The sequence below is a fragment of the Coregonus lavaretus genome, assembly GCF_964263955.1.
Source record: "Coregonus lavaretus genome assembly, chromosome: 33".
NCBI classification, from domain to species: domain Eukaryota; kingdom Metazoa; phylum Chordata; class Actinopteri; order Salmoniformes; family Salmonidae; genus Coregonus; species Coregonus lavaretus.
Genome location: NC_140020.1, coordinates 6,184,191 through 6,206,857, shown reverse-complemented (window position 1 = coordinate 6,206,857; position 22,667 = coordinate 6,184,191). Strand labels below are relative to the sequence as shown.

General features: G+C 44.4%; 2 protein-coding genes across 2 annotated transcripts in view; one reads left to right on the top strand and one right to left on the bottom strand.

The window, feature by feature from the left end:
- The window catches only part of LOC311108685 (zinc finger protein 106-like), a 36,225-nt gene extending 17,142 nt beyond the window's left edge, over positions 1–19,083 (bottom strand). The window contains exons 1-7 of the mRNA XM_084151396.1: positions 18,989–19,083; positions 18,366–18,463; positions 18,011–18,072; positions 17,240–17,440; positions 5,726–7,216; positions 5,051–5,420; positions 4,875–4,944 (exon numbers count right to left, since the gene is read on the bottom strand). Of these exons, the coding sequence (XP_084007522.1) occupies positions 4,875–4,944; positions 5,051–5,420; positions 5,726–7,216; positions 17,240–17,440; positions 18,011–18,072; positions 18,366–18,461 (2,290 nt within the window). The 5' untranslated portion in view covers positions 18,462–18,463; positions 18,989–19,083. The remainder of the gene's footprint in view (positions 1–4,874; positions 4,945–5,050; positions 5,421–5,725; positions 7,217–17,239; positions 17,441–18,010; positions 18,073–18,365; positions 18,464–18,988) is intronic.
- Positions 19,084–19,139: 56 nt separating this feature from the next.
- churc1 (churchill domain containing 1) lies at positions 19,140–21,561 on the top strand. The gene is made up of 4 exons (XM_084151562.1): positions 19,140–19,355; positions 19,632–19,767; positions 19,972–20,042; positions 20,409–21,561. The coding sequence occupies exons 1-4, from the start codon at positions 19,317–19,319 to the stop codon at positions 20,499–20,501; spliced, it is 339 nt and encodes a 112-aa protein (XP_084007688.1). The 5' UTR covers positions 19,140–19,316; the 3' UTR covers positions 20,502–21,561.
- The last annotated feature ends 1,106 nt before the right edge of the window (positions 21,562–22,667 follow it).

Below are 22,667 nucleotides of genomic sequence, written 5' to 3'. Positions count from 1 at the left end.
CAAATAGAAATACTGGGGTGCAAATTAGCAAAATAAATAACAATATGGGGATGAGGTAGTTGGATGGGCTAATTACAGATGGGCTGTGTACAGGTGCAGTGATCGGTAAGCTGCGCTGACAACTGACGCCTAAAGTTAGTGAGGGAGATAAGAGTCTCCAGCTTCAGAGATTTTTGCAGTTCGTTCCAGTCATTGGCAGCAGAGAACTGGAAGGAATGGCGGCCAAAGGAGATGTTGGCTTTGGGGATGACCAGTGAGATATACCTGCTGGAGCGCAGACTACGGGTGGGGTGTTGCTATGGTGACCAGTGAGCTAAGATAAGACGGGGATTTGCCTAGCAGTGATTTATAGATGACCTGGAGACCAGTGGGTTTGGCGACAAATATGTAGTGAGGGCCAGCCAACAAGAGCGTACAGGTCACAAAGGTGGGTAGTATATGGGGCTTTGGGTGACAAAATGGATGGCACTGTGATAGACTACATCCAATTTGCTGAGTAGAGTGTTGGAGGCTATTTTGTAAATGACATCGCCGAAGTAAAGGATCGGTAGGATAGTCAGTTTTACGAGGGCATGTTTGGCAGCATGAGTGAAGGAGGCATGGGCAAATTAATTAATAATAATAATAATAATAATAAGCCATTTAGCAGACGCTTTTATCCAAAGCGACATACAGTCATGCGTGCATACATTATTTTTTTGTGTATGGTTGGTCCCGGGGATCGAATCCACTACCTTGGCGTTACAAGCGCTGTGCTCTACCAGCTGAGCTACAGAGGACCACAAATTGCAGCGGAGGGTGCAGAGCTGGTGGCCGGGGTAGTGGTAGCCAGGTGGAAAGCATGGCCAGCCGTAGCAAAATGCTTGTTGACATTCTCGATTATTGTAGATTTATCGGTGGTGACAGTGTTTCCTAGCCTCAGTGCAGTGGGCAGTTGGGAGGAGGTGCTCTTATTCTCCATGGACTTTACAGTGTCCCAAAACTTTTTGGAGCTAATGCTACAGGATGCAAATTTCTGTTTGAAAAATCTAGCCTTTGCTTTCCTAACTGATTGTGTATATTGGTTCCTGACTTCCCTGAAAAGTTGCATATCGCGGGGGCTGTTCGATGCTAATGCAGTAAGCCACAGGATGTTTTTGTGCTGGTCAAGGGCAGTCAAGTCTGAGGAGAACCAGGGGCTATATCTGTTCTTAGTTCTGAATTTTTTGAATGGGGCATGCTTATTTAAGATGGAGAGGAAAGCACTTTTAAAGAACAACCAGGCATCCTCTACTGACGGAATGAGGTCAATATCCATCCAGGATACCCGGGCCAGGTCAATTAGAAAGGCCTGCTTGCTAAAGTGTTTTAGGGAGCGTTTGACAGTGACGAGGGGTGGTCGTTTGACTGCGGACCCATTACGGACGCAGGCAATAAGGCAGTGATCGCTGAGATCCTGGTTGAAGACAGCAGAGGTGTATTTAGAGGGTAAATTTGTCAGGATGATATCTATGAGGGTGCCCATGTTTACAGATTTTGGGTTGTACCTGGTAGGTTCGTTGATCATTTGTGTGAGATTGAGGGCATCTAGTTTAGACTGTAGGTTGGCCGGGGTGTTAAGCATATCCCAGTTTAGGTCACCAAGCAGTACGAACTCTGAGGATAGATGGGGGGGCAAGCAATTCACATATGGTGTCCAGGGCACAACTGGGGGCTGAGGGGAGTCTGTAGCAAAGCGGCAACAGTGAGAGACTTATTTCTGGAAAGGTGGATTTTTTTTACCTCTACATCACCAGAGGAACAGAGGAGGAGTAGAATAAGGATACGGCTAAAGGCTTTAAGAACTGGTCTTCTAGTGCGTTGGGTACAGAGAAAAAAAGGGGCAGATTTCCGGGCGTTGTAGAATAGATTCAGGGCATTATGTACAGACAAGGATATGGAAGGATATGAGTACAGTGGAGGTAAACCTAAGCGTTGGGTAACGATGAAAGAGATAGCATCACTGGAGGCACCGATTGAGTCGGTCTCCGCGTGTATGGGGGGTGGGACAAAGGAGCTGTCTAAGGCAGATTGAGCTGGGCTGGGGGCTCTACAGTGAAATAGTACAATAAAAAATAACCGAAACAGCAATAAGCAAGGCATATTGACATGGGAGAGAGGCATAAAGCAATCACAGGTGTTATTCGAGAGAGCTAAGACAACAGCTGGTAATGGCGACAAAGTTTGGGCTGAGGCTAAACATAAACAGGATGCGGTACTGTATAAAGGAACAGTCCAGCAGACATCAGCTGTATAGCTGAGTTATCATAAGGTCCGGTGAACAGCAATAGGAGAGTTCGGGGGCTGCTACAGCACTGGCGAGCAAGAGGCCCGGCTTGAATGTGCTAGCGGGCCGGGGCTAGCAGATGGATCTGTCGTAACGGGAAGCCTGTTGAAACCACATCAGACGATTTCGTCGGCAAACCAGTCGTGTTGGATCGGCGGGGCTCCGTGTCAACACTAGGAGGTCCCGTCCGGTTGACAGAGGTAGATAGCCGGGAGATGGGCCTGGCTCGAGGCTAGCTCAAGGCTAACTGGTGCTTGCTAAGGGGCAATGGTAATTAGCCAACGACAACAGCCATTTGGTTGCAGCAAGCTGGTTGCGATCCGGCGCTAGGGTCCAGTGATTCCGGCAGAAAATCAGATTCTTGGATGGATTCACCACAATTTACAGTCGAATTGGAGAGTCCGAATCAGTGGAAAAGGAGCCGGCACCAAAACAAGGTAGGCACAGTCCCTTTCCTACACCTTTTACCATTCATTCTGACATCTTGGGGAGATGATAGTCGTAGGCTGAATACAAATTATAGGATACTGACCTAGAAAGCCTGATCTTATTCAGTAGTCCCATTGTATTATGACCGGATGTAGATTTATGGTATAGGGTAAGTACCGGAAGGGTAAATCCCGAACAGGGTGGTCCCTGCGGAGGGTAAGTCCCTAGGGGGTAAGTCCCGAGTGGGATGGTTCCTGTGTGCACCATAGATTGAGCTTACGGGGTAGGGTAGTTCTTAGGGAGGATAAGTCCCAGGGCCATAGGTGGTCAGCTGTGGGTGAACCTATGGTGTAAGGTAAATTCCAGGCTAGGATAAGTCCCAGTGGGTTGGTTCCCTGCCAGACCCGTAAGTGGGGTGAAAGCCCCAGCCGCGATGGCCGTGAGGCCATAAAGTGTATGTATGGGTAAATTGTGATGCTTGTGTACTAGTACGATAGGTTGTGGAGAAGTAGTCCATGTAGAAGGACAAAGGCAGGATGTGCATACGGTGGAGAACAGGAGATATCTGAGAATATCTGTGCTTAAAGATGAAACATGATCAGTGAGTGGGAATGTGGATGGCGATAGAAGGTTGCCTGTAAGTTCTGGAGGAGGGCACCCTCCATGGTTGGAAAAACGAAACGATATTAGAAAGTTGTTTGAAAGTGATGTGTGTATTAGCAGTAGTAATAATGAGAGAGGTTGGTATATGCCCGATTGGAGCGGGGAACCGTGACAGATTATGTGGAAATAGGAAGACAACTGAGTAATTTTGGTAATGTGTGTTGTCAACAACAGTGATATTTGAGGCGTGACACTGGTATGAGACATTAGGTCTCCCATATTCTCTAGTAGTAAATTGTCAGACGCGTTTTTAATACAAGGTATCAGGTCCCGTGACCAAATTATTAGGCACCTATACCATAACTACTCTCCAGGAAGTGGACTACCTAGAAAAATAGTTACAATTGCGTGTATTAGAGCCGTAGGTGAGGAAATCTAAACACCCTAGCCACCGTCGGGAGAGGTGTCGGAATAATAATTATTGAAATGGTGACCGGCGGCCCCGATCCTCCCTTTAAAGGGGGGCTAGAGGTACAAAAGTTTAACAAAGCCATAGAGGCGCTGAAAGAGGCACACGAGCAATCTACCAATTCTGCTCGAATATGGGAAAAATGTAGCACACTGGATCAGATTAACTGCTGACCATCTAATAAGGAATTCAGAGATGCTATTTTGAGTTGGCCATAAAACAAAAATCTAAAAAGCTCAATACACCAGCGTTTTGATGTTAGCGTTCTATCAACATAAAAACAAAAATGATAGAACCACAATTAGTAGATGTACTCAGCATCAAATGGACTGGGTAAGTGAGTACGTTGATAGGATGGAAGACGCGTTGCACACCCATCTGGCACTAGCAGATAATGGTAATGAAGGTGCAGTAATTTCTACCTCTGCTTTGACTGCTATTGCAGGGGTGGTGGACCAACACTCCACATGGGCAGAGATAGTTCAAGCCACACTGAGAGTGGAATCTAATTCCGCTCACTTTGCAGTGCGTGTAGTCGCGGCTACCCATATCCCAGGCACCGGTAATGGACTCAAGAGTAACAAAAACAAAACCAAGCCGAGAGGTAAATCTGACAACAAATACATTCGGCAGTGAAAAGCCACCGAACCTCGTCACCAATGCGGCGCATTTGGCTATTGGGTGAGAGACTGTACGTTGGTGCCTGAGCCCTCTACGCCGGCTCATTCCTGGCTAAGTGCGGCTGTGCAGACATTTTATTCACTGACTAGTGAGCAGCAAGCACCTCCGGAGTTGGAGGTAACGCACAGGGGTATTTGGCCTCCGTGTGGTTGTCAAAATGTATGACCAAAAATTATTACGTTCGGTGGGGTTACAGGGACAGAATCTAAAGCTATGCAATTACTACCCATGCTGTTTACAATAGTTCCAGTAACAATACCGGGCTCATTCTTTATGGTAGCTGGGGTAGAACCGATTATAACGTAGACACAAACAGAGAAGTAACAATATGGGCATATTTCAGGAAGAAGGAGGGTATCACTAAATATTTCTTAAGAAACAACTTACCGCTGTTTGACTTAACCTTTTGCTTTTTCCCACTCTGATCCACACTAGAGGCGTCTACCAAGTCACTATACTAAGACAAAGACAGAGCAAAAGAGAAGGGTGAACACTAGCCAGCACATTTGTTAATATCAATAGACTTGAAAGAAGCCTGATTGTCTAATAACTCCTCCCCTTACCGCTTTCCGCTTCTTCTTTTTCCTCTTTGTGTTCAACTCGCTCTGTTCATTGTCCACTCCTGCCTCCCTGTACTGCTCTGGTTCAGTCTTCACACATAAAGACCGAGGGGCTTGGGATGACCTGCTATCCCACAGTGCAGTGCTAGGCTGCTCCGAGCCCAGCATCCGAGCCTCTGGTGGTTGCTCTCTGATGACATCACTGGCAGGCGTTGCCTGCGGGAGAGAGGGAGTGGATAGGGCTGCAGGGGGCGGCGCTCCATCGGGGAAAGCAGACTCCCATTGGAAGCCCTCTGTTAGGGGGAGGTCCTCGTCTTCGTCCAGGGCCAGGCCCTCTGGGTCGGAGGGGGGATTCACCAGTTCAATGCCAAACCTGCAACATGAAACCATTACCTTCCAATTAGAGAGAATATCGTAGTGGGAAAAACAGATGCATGCTTCCAGAGCAACAGTCAAAAAGAGACATTTTGATCTTATCTTAGTCTTAAACTGCATCGTAAAAAAAAACCCACACATAATGGTCCAGAATAATCAAATTGCTAATCTGGACATGTTTCCTGGTCATGGACTAAAAACCAACCATTCTCAATGAAGAATATCCATTGAAAGTGTGTTTTACTCCAGGACAAGGCTTAACCTGGGTTTAGGAAACCAGTCCTAAGTGCTGCCCTCCCTCACCTGGGCATGCCTTTGACTTTGTCCTGCTTCTTCCGGTTGGCCTCCTGGTACATCTCCCTCCAGTTGACCTTCCTCTGTGACCCCGCTGAGCTGAGCAGCTTCTGCAGCGTGGGTTTGAGCCCCGCCCCGGTCCCCGTCTCCTTCTCCCCCTCGCCCTTCCGTATCCGGCGAGCGGCGTTCAGGTTAGGCTCATGGGCGCCGGGTTTGCTGATGTGTCGGGTCAAGTCCCTCTTCAGAGAGGCGGGTAGTGCCAGGGTGCTCAGTCGGGGCACAGTTGACCCTTCCTGGGGATCCGTTTGGCTGCAAACCGGACCGTATGTGTCGGAAGCCAATCCCTCACCTTTATTCGTCGGCTGTGAGTTACTGTTTTCCTCTACCTTGGGGTGTCGGGTTGATCTTCGTTGAGCTCGGTTGCCAGGGAGAGGCCACGTTTCACTTGAAGCCACAGATCTGGTAGTACTAACCTGTGGGGACTGCAGGGAGGAGGTGGTGGAGGGGAGGCTGGTGAACTGGCTGACTGCGGAACGTGGAGGTGTGGCCGCCTCTCCGCGCTTGGTCCTCTGTGTCCTTTTGGTTTGGCCCTCATCGACCTCTGCCCCCTTGCGATGGCCCCGAGTCGTGGTGAGAGTCGGGGTGACGGAAGAGGCTCTTGGGGGCTCCCTCACTCCCAGGGCTCTCCGGACCTGACGCAGCATCACAGTGACGTCCACGCTCCGTATCCGGCCAGTGTCGCTGTCACCCTGACCAGAGGGACCTGAGCTGGAGGTAGAGACGGGGGCAGGGGTACTACCAGGAAGTCCCTCCACTTGGCTGAAGATGATCGCTCCTTTTGGAGGTAGGTGATCACTAGTGAAGTCCATATCCTGGGTCTTTCTGGGGGTGGGCCCACTGGGTGCCTGCCCATAGAACTCGTAACCAAACTGGCTGGTTTTAGGCCATCTCAGCTGGCCTGGTGGTGGAGTCACAGGATTTACTCCAGCTCCCCTAAAGCTCTTATGAAATGTACTGGGCCTGCTAGCTTTGAAGCCCCTTCCTCTGTCACCAGTGTCAGATATTGGAGGATTGTCATCACTGCTAACTTGATGGGTCTGGGGCCATGTGGACTGGGTGTGTTCACTATAGGGGTGCCACGTTCCACCTGGGGGTCCCCTAAACTCTGGCCAGGGAGGCTGAGCTACACTCTGCCCCTGCGGTGTGGCTGGCTGACTGGGGGACCCCTTGAGTTTCCCGGCAAGCCTATTCTCCTTGTTTTGTACCATCTTACCACTGGGTGGCTGTGATAATGTCTTCTGCTGGGGTTTCTTCTCTATGGCCTGTTGTTTTGCTGTTTTAGATTTAGCTGCTTTTAGTTTTGCCACTTGCGGTATCCATTTCAGTGATTGTTTCTTTGGCTGCTTGGGAAATTTCCGCTTGGGAGCTTTCTGCTTTTCAGGGTCTTGCTGCGCTTCCATTTTTATAATTTGTTTCCTTTTCTTCCTCTTTGTCTTCTTCCTACATTGGAAGATAAATGGAATGAAGACAGACGGATTAAAGGATTCACCGATACGCATCGGTCCCTGTTTCAAATGTCTAAGATATGAATGTGTCGGCCCGCGGGACCGAAACCGATCCAAATGTATTATTCATCGGTCAGAACATCGATTCAAACATTACGAATCGCCGGTTCACAATTTTTGGGTTGCTCAAATTACTTTCTTTCTACCTTTGAAAATACCTCCTCTTTTGTGACAACTGTGTCCTCTCCTTCAGTGTTGAACTACGGAAGTAATTGTGTTGACAGTCATTGATCTACAAGTCATTTTGCATCAACCCCAGGCAATATCAGTAGCCTAGTCAAACTGTGCTCAGCTTCGCGCGCTGACTAACAAGGGGTAGGCCTATTCCTGATCATGCGTGTCACCTTCAGCATTCAAATGTTTGTAAAATGGCTTGCGCAATATTTTGCTTTATTAGCTGAGTGACAACCAATTTAATTTGGTAGGTTCTTTTTATCAAATGCACTGTTGAAAATTGTGTTTTACTGGAATAAAAGTAGCCTAAACTACCACCGGAAACAACTCATCTGGCTATACATATGCCCCCGTATGTATACATACATACATACATACATACATACATACATACATACATACGGGGGCGCTTACATTTTATTTTATTTTGATTGTTCAGGTTCAACATCAACAATAATTTTGGTAGTTTTGCTAGAAACAATCTGTATTTATTTTTATTTATTTAACCTTTATTTAACCAGGTAGGGCAGTTGAGAACAAGTTCTCATTTACAACTGCGACCTGGCCAAGATAAAGCAAAGCAGTACGATAAAAACAACAGAGTTACATATGGGGTAAACAAAACGTACAGTCAATAACACAGTAGAAAATCTATATACAGTGTGTGCAAATGTAGTAAGTTATAGAGGTAAGGCAATAAATAGGCCATAGTGCAAAATAATTACAATTTAGTATTAACACTGGAGTGATAGATGTGCAGAAGATGATGTGCAAATAGAGATACTGGGGTGCAAATGAGCAAAATAAATAACAATGTAAATAACAATATGGGGATGAGGTAGTTGGGTGGGCTAATTACAGATGGGCTGTGTACAGGTGCAGTGATCGGTAAGCTGCTCTGACAACTGATGCTTAAAGTTAGTGAGGGAGATAAGAGTCTCCAGTTTCAGAGATTTTTGCAGTTCGTTCAAGTCATTTGCAGCAGAGAACTGGAAGGAATGGCAGCCAAAGGGGGTGTTGGCTTTGGGGATGACCAGTGAGATACACCTGCTGGAATGCATACTACAGGTAGGTGTTGCTATGGTGACCAATGAGCTAAGATAAGGCAGGGATTTACCTAGAAGTGATTTATAGATGACCTGGAGCCAGTGGGTTAGGCGACGAATATGTAGTGAGGGCCAGCCAACGAGAGCGTACAGGTCACAATGGTGGGTAGTATATGGGGCTTTGGTAACAAAACGGATGGCACTGTGATAGACTACATCCAATTTGCTGAGTAGAGTGTTGGAAGCTATTTTGTAAATGACATCGCCGAAGTAAAGGATCGGTAGGATAGTCAGTTTTACGAGGGCATTTATAGCAGCATGAGTGAAGGAGACTTTGCGAAATAGGAAGCCGATTCTAGATTTAACTTTGGATTGGAGATGCTTAATGTGAGTCTGGAAGGAGAGTTTACGGTCTAACCAGACACCTAGGTATTTGTAGTTGTCCACATATTCAAAGTCAGACCCGCCGAGAGTAGTGATTCTAGTCGGGCGGGCGGGTGCAAGCAACGTTCAATTGAAGAGCATGCATTTAGTTTTACTAGCGTTTAAGAGCAGTTGGAGGCCACGGAAGGAGTGTTGTGTGGCATTGAAGCTCGTTTGGAGGTTTGTTAACACAGTGTCCAATGAAGGGCCAGATGTATACAAAATGGTGTCGTCTGCGTAGAGGTGGATCTGAGAGTCACCAGCAGCAAGAGCGACATCATTGATATACACAGAGAATAGAGTCGGCCCGAGAATTGAACCCTGTGGCACCCCCATAGAGACTTCCAGAGGTCCAGACAACAGGCCCTCCGATTTGACACATTGAACTCTATCTGAGAAGTAGTTGGTGAACCAGGCGAGGCAGTCATTTGAGAAACCAAGGCTATTTAGTCTGCCAATAAGAATGCGGTCATTGACAGAGTCAAAATCCTTGGCCAGGTCAATGAAGACGGCTGCACAGTACTGTCTTTTATCGATCGCGGTTATTATATCGTTTAGGACCTTGAGCGTGGCTGAGGTGCACCCATGACCAGCTCGGAAACCAGATTGCATAGCGGAGAAGGTACGGTGGGATTCGAAATGGTCGGTGATCTGTTTGTTAACTTGGCTTTCAAATACTTTCGAAAGGCAGGACAGGATGGATATAGGTCTGTAACAGTTTGGATCTAGAGTGTCACCCCCTTTGAAGAGGGGGATGACCGTGGCAGCTTTCCAATCTCTGGGGATCTCAGACGATACGAAAGAGGTTGAACAGGCTAGTAATAGGGGTTGCGACAATTTCGGCGGCTAATTTTAGAAAGAAAGGGTCCAGATTGTCTAGCCCAGCTGATTTGTAGAGGTCCAGATTTTGCAGCTCTTTCAGGACATCAGCTATCTGAATTTGGGTGAAGGAGAAGTGGGGGGGCATGGGGAAGTTGCAGCGGAGGGTGCAGAGCTGGTGGCCGGGGTAGGGGTAGCCAGGTGGAAAGCATGGCCAGCCGTAGCAAAATGCTTATTGAAATTCTCGATTATCGTAGATTTATCGGTGGTGCCAGTGTTTCCTAGCCTCAGTGCAGTGGGTAGCTGGGGAGGAGGTGCTCCTATTCTCCATGGACTTTACAGTGTCCCAAAACTTTTTGGAGCTAGTGCTACAGGATGCAAATTTCTGTTTGAAAAAGCTAGCCTTTGCTTTCCTAACTGATTGTGTATATTGGTTCCTGACTTCCCTGAAAAGTTGCATATCGCGGGGGATGTTCGATGCTAATATAGTACGCCACAGGATGTTTTTGTGCTGGTCAAGGGCAGTCAATTCTGAGGAGAACCAGGGGCTATATCTGTTCTTAGTTCTGAATTTTTTGAATGGGGCATGCTTATTTAAGATTGAGAGGAAAGCACTTTTGAAGAACATCCAGGCATCCTCTACTGACGGAATGAGGTCAATATCCATCCAGGATACCCGGGCCAGGTCAATTAGAAAGGCCTGCTCGCTGAAGTGTTTTATGGAGCGTTTGACAGTGATGAGGGGTGGTCGTTTGACCGCGGACCCATTATGGATGCAGGCAATGAGGCAGTGATCGCTGAGATCCTGGTTGAAGACAGCGGAGGTGTATTTGAGGGTAAATTAGTCAGGTGATATCTATGAGGGTGCCCATGTTTACGGATTTAGGGTTGTACCTGGTAGGTTCCTTGATAATTTGTGTGAGAGTCTAGTTTAGATTGTAGGACGGCCGGGGTGTTAAGCATATCCCAGTTTAGGTCACCAAGCAGTACGAACTCTGAGGATAGATGGGGGGCAAGCAATTCACATATGGTGTCCAGGGCACAACTGGGGGCTGAGGGGAGTCTGTAGCAAAGCGGCAACAGTGAGAGACTTATTTCTGGAAAGGTGGATTTTTAGAAGTAGAAGCTCAAACTGTTTGGGCACAGACCTGGATAGTATGATAGAGCTCTGCAGGCTATCGCTACAGTAGATTGCAATTCCGCCCCCTTTGGCAGTTCTATCTAGACGGAAAATGTTGTAGTTGGGGATGGAAATTTCTGAATTTTTGGTTGTAGAATAGATTCAGGGCATTATGTACAGACAAGAACATGGAAGGATATGAGTACAGTGGCGGTACACTATATGGTAAGTTTTTGAAATACAGGCTAAAGTTGATAATTTCATAACTAGGACAGCAGTCACTTTTGCAGTGTTGGGGAAGCTACTCTGAAAATAAAGTTTACCAAGCTACCAATTTCTTTACACTGGAAGAAGTTAAGCTACACTAAAGCTACTCTTAAGAAAAATATAGTTTACTTAAATAAAGTTACTTTGGAAAAGTAGTTCACTACATCCAAACTACTTCCAGAGAAATTATCATATGTAAATCTGAAATGTCATAGGCAACAAATTATAAGAACAGATCACTTTGGAGTCATTTTTTTTATTTAACCTTTGTTTAACTAGGCAAGTCAGTTAAGAACAAATTCTTATTTACAATGACGGCCTACCCCAGCCAAACCTGGACGAAGGCTGGGCCAATTGTGCACCACCCTATGGGACTCCCAATCACGGCCGGATTGTGATACAGCCTGGAATCGATATGAATCATATGTTAACGGAATGTGTAATTTAGCCTATTAAACACAAAAACAATGTTTCAAGTGAGAATTTGGCAATTAATGTATTGTTTAGTGTTGTGTAGTGGCTTTGCTGGCATGCCCCATCAAGATATACATGCTAAAATATTGTATTTTACCGGAGGAAAATAGGCTGGCTACACCGAGAAAAGTACCTGAGAAAAGTAGCTCCACATCTGCCAGAGAGCTGTCTGCTGATAGAATGCCCATTAGTGAATTATTATCCGAGTTTAGAAGTGCAACTGAAGCCCAAAATTAGTCTGATGCCGTGCAGAAATGTTTTTCCTGCGCGAAAAACGCATAATTATTAGTTAACATGACCCCTAGTTTAACTTGCCATCTAAGTAAGTTACGGAATTAATAAGATGATGAGGCATCATAGTGTTAGCTTTCTGCCGTGTTTTAGAAGGCAAAGCCCTTGGGATGAGATATTTGTACAGCTGCTACTGCCATCTTGATTTCTTTGCGTTTCATCGGCTCCTCCCCCCTCTTCTCTGAGCAGAGCAGGCAGGCCCGTTGGCCTAGCAACTCCAGACATAGACAGCTGTAGACATGCTGCTGGAGAGCCAGTACTGCATGCATCAAAACTTTGTCTCTCGTTCACATTCGCTTGTAAATGTCCAAACTCACCAAAAAGCTCCTACCTACAGTTGAAGTCGGAAGTTTACATACGCTTAGGTTGGAGTCATTAAAACCCGTTTTTCAACCACTCCACAAATTTCTTGTTAACAAACTATAGATTTGGCAAGTCGGTTAGGACATCTACTTTGTGCATGACAAGTAATTTTTCAGATTATTTCACTTATAATTCACTGTATCACAATTCCAGTGGGTCAGAAGTTTACATACACCAAGTTGACTGTGCCTTTAAACAGCTTGGAAAATTCCAGAAAATGATGTCATGGCTTTAGAAGCTTCTTTGCTTGACATCATGGGAAAATCAAAAGAAACCAGCCAAGACCTCAGAAAAAAAATTGTAGACCTCCACAAGTCTGGTTCATCCTTGGGAGCAATTTCCAAACGCCTGAAGGTACCACGTTCATCTGTACAAACAATAGTACGCAAGTATAAACACCATGGGACCACGCAGCCGTCATACCGCTCAGGAAGGAGACGCGTTCTGTCTCCTAGAGATGAGCGTACTTTGGTGCGAAATGTGCAAATCAATCCCAGAACAGCAAAGGACCTTGTGAAGATGCTGGAGGAAACCGGTACAAAAGTATCTGTATCCACAGTAAAATGAGCCCTACATCGTCATGGGCGGCAGGTAGCTAAGTGGTTAAGAGCGTTGTGCCAGTAACCGAAAGAAAATGTCATAACCTGAAAGGACACTCAGCAAGGAAGAAGCCACTGCTCCAAAACCGCCATAAAAAAGCCAGACTACGGTTTGCCACTGCACATGGGGACAAAAATCGTACTTTTTGGAGAAATGTTCTCTGGCCTGATGAAACAAAAATAGAACTGTTTGGCCATAATGACTATCGTTATGTTTGGAGGAAAAGGGGAGGGGGGGGGGGGGGCTTGCAAGCCTAAGAACACCATCCCAACCGTGAAGCACGGGGGTGGCAGCATCATGCTGTGGGGGTGCTTTGCTGCAGGAGGGGCTGGTGCACTTCACAAAATAGATGGCATCATGAGGAAGGAAAATGATGTGGATATGTTGAATCAACATCTCAAGACATCAGTCAGGAAGTTAAAGCTTGGTCGCAAATGGGTCTTCCAAATGGACAATGACCTCAAGCATACTTCCAAAGTTGTGGCAAAATGGCTTAAGGACAACAAAGTCAAGGTATTGGAGTGGCCATCACAAAGCCCTGACCTCAATCCTATAGAAAAGGTGTGGGCAGAACTGAAAAAGTGTGTGTAAGCAAGGAGGCCTACAAACCTGACTCAGTTACACCAGCTCTGTCAGGAGGAATGGGCCAAAATTTACCCAACTTATTGTGGGAAGCTTGTGGAAGGCTACCCGAAACATTTCACCCAAGTTAAACAATTTAAAGGCAATGGTACCAAATACTAATTGAGTGTATGTAACTGAGTCAGGTTTGTAGGCCTCCTTGCTTACACACACTTTTTCAGTTCTGCCCACACCTTTTCTATACGATTGAGGTCAGTGCTTTGTGATGGCCACTCCAATACCTTGACGTTGTTGTCCTTAAGCCATTTTGCCACAACTTTGGAAGAATGCTTGAGGTCATTGTCCATGTAAACTGTATGTAAACTTCTGACCCACTGGGAATGTGATGAAAGAAATAAAAGCTGAAATAAATCATTTTCTCTACAATTATTCTGACATTTCACATTCTTAAAATAAAGTGGTGATCCTAACTGACCTAAGACATGGGAATTTTTTATAGGATTAAATGTCAGGAATTGTGAAAAACTGAGTTTAAATGTATTTGGCTAAGGTGTATGTAAACTTCAACTGTATATATGTATAACTTTATGAGCTGGATTGCCTGTCTTTACAATTTGTTTATTTTCGTTTGCGCTCGTTAGCATATTTAGCTAGCAGCCTCCATGGAAATGTGCTTTTACTAGTGCTAATTTTGTTAGCATTCTGGTAATAGACGCCCAATGGACTTTTTCGTCTTTTGGCGCCCCCTTGTGTACTACACTGGTAATACCATATATCCTAAATGAGAGAAGGACGGTATGATGATATGAACATCTGGATACTGCCCAACCCTATTAGCTACACCGCTACATGGCTAAAAAGTAATTAACTACTGAAAACACTACCTACTGCAAAATGTAGTTAAATTACTAGTTGAACTACATGTAGTTCACTACTCCCCAACATTGCACCTTTGCTACCCGCACTTCATGGTCCAAGCAGGAGAAGAAGAAAAGCTCAAGCCGAGTCTGTCAAAACTCCCAAACGGTCTAAACCATTCGATTATGAGACGGCAATGAAATCCAAAGTAGTGCTATATATTCTTAAGTGGGTAACAGGTGAGCTCTCGGTTTAATAGCTGGGTGCTTTGCCATACAGTGCATTCGGAAAGTATTCAGACCCCTTGACATTTTCCACATTTTGTTACGTTACAGCCTTATTCTAAAATTGATTAAATAGTATTTTTCTCCTCATCAATTTACACACAATACCCCATAATGACAAAGCAAAAATGTTTAGACATCTTTCCCTCGATCCTGACTAGTCTCCCAGTCCCTGCCGCTGAAAAACATCCCTACAGCATGATGCTGCCACCACCATGCTTCACCGTAGGGATGGTGCCAGGTTTCCTCCAGATGTGACACTAGTTGGCAACAAAATTGACCGAAATGTGCATCTCTAGTCAAATCCCTAACACACAAGCTCAGAGAGGACCAGCTCATGCGCTCTATCAGCAGCAGATTTGCATTTAGAATGGAAAATGAATGTGTTTATGCAACAAATGTTGCATCGAATCGTAATCCTATCAAATCGCATCGATTCGTTCCTGTCATCAAACCGAATCATTTTCAACTAAAAAGTATCGTTCCTGTACCTTATCCCATGTATCTAGATACAGTGAGGGAAAAAAGTATTTGATCCCTTGCTGATTTTGTACGTTTGCCCACTGACAAAGACATGATCAGTTTATAATTTTAATGGTAGGTTTATTTGAACAGTGAGAGACAGAATAACAACAAAAAAATCCAGAAAAACGCATGTCAAAAATGTTAGAAATTGATTTGCATTTTAATGAGGGAAATAAGTATTTGATCCCTCTGCAAAACATGACTTAGTACTTGGTGGCGAAACCCTTGTTGGCAATCACAGAGGTCAGACGTTTCTTGTAGTTGGCCACCAGGTTTGCACACATCTCAGGAGGGATTATGTCCCACTCCTCTTTGCAGATCTTCTCCAAGTCATTAAGGTTTTGAGGCTGATGTTTGGCAACTCGAACATTCAGCTCCCTCCACAGAATTTCTATGGGATTAAGGTCTGGAGACTGGCTAGGCCACTCCAGGACCTTAATGTGCTTCTTCTTGAGCCACTCCTTTGTTGCCTTGGCCGTGTGTTTTTGGGTCATTGTCATGCTGGAATACCCATCCACAACCCATTTTCAATGCCCTGGCTGAGGGAAGGAGGTTCTCACCCAAAATTTGACGGTACATGGCCACGTCCATCGTCCCTTTGATGCTGTGAAGTTGTCCTGTCCCCTTAGGAGAAAAACACTCCCAAAGCATAATGTTTCCACCTCCATGTTTGACGGTGGGGATGGTGTTCTTGGGGTCATAGGCAGCATTCCTCCTCCAAACCCAGCGAGTTGAGTTGATGCCAAAGAGCTCGATTTTGGTCTCATCTGACCACAACACTTCCACCCAGTTTTCATTTACATTTTACATTTTAGTCATTTAGCAGACGCTCTTATCCAGAGCGACTTACAGTTAGTGCATACATTATTTTATTTTTTTCATACCGGCCCCCCGTGGGAATCGAACCCACAACCCTGGCGTTGCAAACGCCATGCTCTACCAACTGAGCTACATCCCTGCCGGCCATTCCCTCCCCTACCCTGGACGACGCTGGGCCAATTGTGCGTCGCCCCATGGGTCTCCCGGTCGCGGCCGGCTACGACAGAGCCTGGATTCGAACCAGGATCTCTAGTGGCACAGCTAGCACTGCGATGCAGTGCCTTAGACCACTGCGCCACTCATCATTCAGATGTTCATTGGCAAACTTCAGACGGCCCTGTATATGTGCTTTCTTGAGCAGGGGGATCTTGCGGGCGCTGCAGGATTTCAGTCCTTCACGGCGTAGTGTGTTACCAATTGTTTTCTTGGTGACTATGGTCCCAGCTGCCTTGAGATCATTGACAAGATCCTCCCGTGTAGTTCTGGGCTGATTCCTCACCGTTCTCATGATCATTGCAACTCCACGAGGTAAGATCTTGCATGGAGCCCCAGGCCGAGGGAGGTTGACAGTTATTTTGTGTTTCTTCCATTTGCGAATAATCGCACCAACTTTTGTCACCTTCTCACCAAGCTGCTTGGCGATGGTCTTGTAGCCCATTCCAGCCTTGTGTAGGTCTACAATCTTGACCCTGACATCCTTGGAGAGCTCTTTGGTCTTGGCCATGGTGGAGAGTTTGGAATCTGATTGATTGATTGCTTCTGTGGACAGGTGTCTTTTATACAGGTAACAAGCTGAGATTAGGAGCACTCCCTTTAAGAGTGTGCTCCTAATCTCAGCTCGTTACCTGTATAAAAGACACCTGGGAGCCAGAAATCTTTCTGATTGAGAGGGGGTGAAATACTTATTTCCCTCATTAAAATGCAAATCAATTTATAACATTTTTGAAATGCGGTTTTCTGGATTTTGTTGTTGTTATTCTGTCTCTCACTGTTCAAATAAACCTACCATTAAAATTATAGACTGATCATTTCTTTGTCAGTGGGCAAACGTACAAAATCAGCAGGGGATCAAATACTTTTTTCCCTCACTGTACATATGGAATCGTCTTGAAAGGGAAAGATGCACATCCCCAAAAGACAGGCTTCTTTGCTAAGCAAACTCTAGAATCGCATGTGTCAATGTAGTGCATGTAGCTGCTTTATATCAAGGAAGCTGTAATAATTTTCTCAACTGGCACAACAATGAACATTTTAAAAAGTACTTTCAGGTCTCCTCTAAAATGAAAAAACAAAGTAAGCAACTTGGAACTCACTCCATCTTCTGCAGTTCTTTGTTCCTTTCCCTGACCTTGGAGAGCAGGTCTGCGTCGAGGTCTTGTTCCACAGACATGGGCTTAGTGCTCCGTGGCGGGTTCTTCATCTTGTCTCCGTGCGACTGGGTGGAGATGTGCTCGGCGTACTCTGTCAGACTCTTCGAGGACACTTTGCAGACTTTGCACCAGTGCCTACAGTTCCTGGGGAAGAGGTGGCATATTTCTCTAGTCCTGATAATGCATATTTCTCTAGTCCTGATCATGCATATCTCTCTAGCCCGGATCATGCATATTTCTCTAGTCCGGATCATGCATATTTCTCTAGTTCTGATCATGCATATTTCTCTAGTCCCGATAATGCACATTTCTCTAGTCCCGATAATGCACATTTCTCTAGTCCTGATAATGTTTATTTATGTAGTCCTCATAATGGATACTTCTCTATTCGTGATTATTTATTTATTAACTTTTATTTATTCAGGGCAGCCCAATTGAGACCAGGGTTTCATTCCCAATGGTGCCCTGAGTGCATACATGTTCTCACAACAGGAACAACTATTTATATTACAATGAAAACTGCTCATGCATATCAACTTAATATTAGGTCTAGAAATTGAGCCTAGATGGTGTGTGGTACTAACCCCCACAAAGTCTTTACACTTGAAAGCATCATTTCTCATAGGAATATTAGAATAATTATTAAGATATGTCTGCATTAAGATAGGTTATTCAGTTCACAAAAGACATGTAGGGCCAGGAATTGTAGCTCACCTGCCCTTCACATTCTCAAGCTCTCGGTGGTGTAGCATGCTCTGCATGTGCTCGTGCACGTCCTGTAGGATAGGTGAATAACATCTCTCAAGCTGAATAACATCTCTCAAGACATGAAACTTGTGAAAAAAGGCAATCAACAGCATGCCATTGGCTTCAGCCTGGAATCACTAAACCAAATCACAGTATCTATATGGACTTAGTAGCCAATATTTTGTATGGACAATTATTTTTGGTTATCGGTCTATAAAATATTGTCTAACAACACAGCAAAACTTTACAAGAGATCCAGTTGAAATGTGCTCTGTTCTGGGAAATATGGCTAAACTAATAATGATAACAAGACTGATCTTACTTTTTTCAGGTAGACCTTGCGGCATAGTATGCAATAGCAAGTCACCTCCACCTCCACCTTCACGTTGGAGGTTGGGGTCTTCTTAGTTGGGGTCATCTCTGGAAAGGGAAAATGATATGCAGCAAATTTTGAAGACAGGTTTGCAACTGTCATTAGCTATTTAGCTAGCTAACTACCTTGTTATGATTTAAAACTCCAAAGACAAGGCTTTTTACCATGTAAAATTTGCCTCGTCTTTGGAGTTATGAATCACTGCCTACCCTGCCATTTCTTACCACATAGAGCCAACAAGATAATATTTGAGTGTCTGTGTGATGGTGTGTTATGTCACTCATGACAATGAACCTATCCAATACACACTTACTTACAAACACATTCATTTAAAAACAGGCAGATAAATAAATGCATTATATTGTTAGCTAGCTAGCTTTTTTTTGAATTGTATTACTACTGTCTGTCTGTCAAGGTTTAGCTAGCTACGTTATATGTTGGCTGGCTAGCTAGCTACGTTTGCAAAATATGGCAAACACGTTTTCAAAACATTCTCAAGATACCAGGACCACATACATATTAGTTTATGAATTGTGTAGATACATACATTGCAGTGGACAAACCATACTTACCTCCTATAGTTATTTTTGTATATTATTGTATTCAGCAAATCTCACATGGCCAATTTTGTCGCCATGCTTGTGGTCCACAAAACCCCGACCGCTGCAGATCTACGTCGTCATAGTTGGCCAGAGGAGCCAATCAGATGCATCCTCCCGACCTATACCCGGAAGTTTAGGATAGCCTGTCATTGCGGAAGTAGCTTCAATGAAGAAAACGTTTTTTGTTGAGAATTGAAAGATAATAATTTACTATCGTGAGAAAACGAATCACGGTATATAGTTAGAGATACTAACCGTTTTTACTGTGTCTATTGCTGGCTTTTTGAAGAGTAGCAAAATGTGTAATGGTTGTGTGCTGAAAGAGTACCCTGACAGGGTGAGTATGTTTTAAAAATCAGACCAAAACTGAGAATCTAGTGTAAACATATTTGCAGTAGTAGTCATCTAGTATATAACTCTGTATTTTATGATAACTGCTTTTATAAATGTAACTTTGAAGAGGATCTTCTTTCTGTCAAACCTGATATGGAATATAGAATACTGTCATTAGGTAACTGACTTGCCTAGTTAAATAAAGGTTCAATAAATAAATACAAATATTTCATACATAATTGTTTGTCAACTGTAAAATACCCTCATCTCTGGTTGTCAGGGGAACACCTGTTTGGAGAATGGCTCCTACTTGATGAACTACCTGGGCTGTGCCAACTGTCACCAGAGAGACTTTGTGTTGATCAGCAACAAGGCCACAGAGGATGAGGATGGAGAGGAGATAGTCACCTATGATCGTGAGTTAATGTTGTTCCAGTGATGATTTGGGTCAAAAGTTTTTGCAACAGCAAACAAAAACAAGCATTTCTTATTGGACAATTTCAGTTAGCATATCTCAGTTTTCTTCTGTTTTGTGGCTAATGAACATGGTCCTGAGAAAGGTGTGGCTGTGCTAGAGTTGACTTTCATCTTACAAGTGGTCTTTCTTTACTACCTGGCAGATGTGTGTAAAACCTGTGACCACGTCGTAGCCAGGCATGAGTATACCTTCTCTGTAGTGGACGATTATCAGGTAAAGACGTCTCTTTTGAAGGTTAAATACTCACTGAATAACAGTGCGATAATACCCTGTTTACACTACTGAGCCAAGCCGAGCTGTACTGTGCTGGCCTGGTTACACATCAACCATAGTTGCCAGAACTAACTGTGCTGGAAAAAACTATGTAATAATAGAGAATATATCTGAGCCAGCACAGTAAGGTTCGGGTCAGCACAATGGTGTGAAAAGGGTTGAAGACTTCCATACCATTATGTGAAATTATAAAAAATGATATTGGTCCAAGGTGGGTGTCACAATGGTAAATACCTCATAACTGTATTGACTATTCCCTGTGATTTCTCTCCTGACGGTAACGTCATGGTCCTCTGTCCACTCCAGGAGTACACAATGTTGTGCATGCTGTGTGGGAAGGCGGAAGACTCCATCAGTGTGCTGCCAGATGATCCCAGGCAAACCGCCCCTCTCTTCTAGAAATCAAGAGTACAATAACAGACTGAGATGACCAGATGTAAACAATCAAGAACTGCTAGCTCAACATGGACCAGAAGTCCCATGAAAGAGATAGACTATTAGCATTCTAGAAAATAGAGCAGGTATTCTAGAACACATACCACATCTCAAACCCAGGGCCATATAGCCATGCATCTCTATATGGCTCTGCCCAGACATAACATTTCACTTATAGAACACAGAACTTGTCTAAGATGGCAAGTCCTAAATTCAGCACATTGAAGAAATAATACCAGTCTTCTTTAACATAGACTTATCATCAGCAGTAAGGGTAAGCAAAGACCACATAGTATAGAACATGCTACTCATCATTGACCACAGAGGTATATACCGTCCAATTTAGCTAGAATTGGATTGTAGGGTCTAGTTCACTCAGTAACAACCCCAAGCCCCTACCCCATAAGCACTATCAGATTCATCTTGGCCTATCAGAGCGCAAGAAGGAGCTACTACCATATCACATATACCTACAGATCTACATGAAGTTTATTGAAGGTTTTGGGGCTAAGTGTTGTTTCTGAACAGGGCCTAGGTTGTAGGCTAGGGGTTGTTTCTGGACAGGGCCTAGATTAGGGACTAGTGGTTGTTTCTGTATAGGGCCTAGGTTGGGGGCTAGGGGTTCTTTCTGGCTAGTGCATAGGTTTCCAGACAAATACATGTTTTAGGGCTTGGAACCCTAGTTAGATCTAGACAGACTGCTGTTAAGGAGAAATAACAGTTACAGATCACATGAGTGTTTAAATAGCTTTCACAGTATTGTTTTTTAAATATAAATATTAAGTGAAACAAATGTTTGTATGTGGGGGGGTGTAATGGATCTGCACACACTTTGTACGCATTTGTTGGTTAAAACGTAAAATAAAACATTTGTTGGTTGAATCGTAACATAATAAAGATAACGTGTAGGTAGCCTACTACTTAGAGCATTTATTATTTCATATATACTGAACAAAAATATAAACGTAAAGTGTTGGTCACATGTTTCATGGGATTAAATAAAAGATCCCAGACATTTTCCATACGCACAAAAGGCTTATTTCTCTAAATTTTTTTGCACACATTTCTTTACATCCCTGTTAGTGAGCATTTCTCCTTTGCCAAGATAATCCATCCACCTGACCGATGTGACATATCAAGAAGCTGATTAAACAGCACGATCATTACACAGGTGCACCTTGTGCTGGGGACAATAAAAGGCCACTCTAAAATGTGCAGTTTTGTCACACAACACAATGCCACATGTCTCAAGTTCTGAGGGAGCATGCAATTGGCATGCTGACTGCAGGAATGTCCACCAGAGCTGTTGCCAGAGAATGTAATGTTAATTTCTCTACCATAAGCTGCCTCCAATGCCATTTTAGAGAATTTGGCAGTACATCCAACTGGCCTCACAAGGCAGACCACGTGTATGGCGTTGTGTGGGCAAGCGGTTTGCTGATGTCAACGTTGTGAACAGAGTGCCCCATGGTGGCGGTGGGGTTATGGTACGGGCAGGCATAAGCTACGGACAATGAACACAATTGCATTTTATTGATGGCAATTTGAATGCACAGAGATACCGTGACGAGATCCTGAGGCCCATTGTCGTGCCACGCCATCACCTCATGTTTCAGCATGATAATGCACGGCCCCATGTCGCAAGGATCTGCACACAATTCATGGAAGCTGAAAATGTCCCAGTTCTTCCATGGCCTGCATACTCACCAGACATGTCAACCATTGAGCGTGTTCCAGTTCCCACCAATATCCAGCAACTTCGCACAGCCATTGAAGAGGAGTGGGACAACATTCCACCATCAACAGCCTGATCAACTCTGAGAATGAGATGTGTTGCGCTGCATGAGGCAAATGGTGGTCACACCAGATACGCCACTACCTTTTTTTTTAAAGGTATCTGTGACCAACAGATGCAGAGCTGTATTCCCAGTCATGAAATCCATAGATTAAGGCCTAATGGATTTATTTCAATTTACTGATTTCCTTATATGAACTGTAACTCAGTAAAATCTTTGAAATTGTTGCATGTTGCGTTTAGATTTTTGTTCAGTATAGTTCACTAAACGACAAATGTGTACTAGATTAGATTTTCTGCAATCCTGAAATGATGATACATTATTCTGCAGGGGG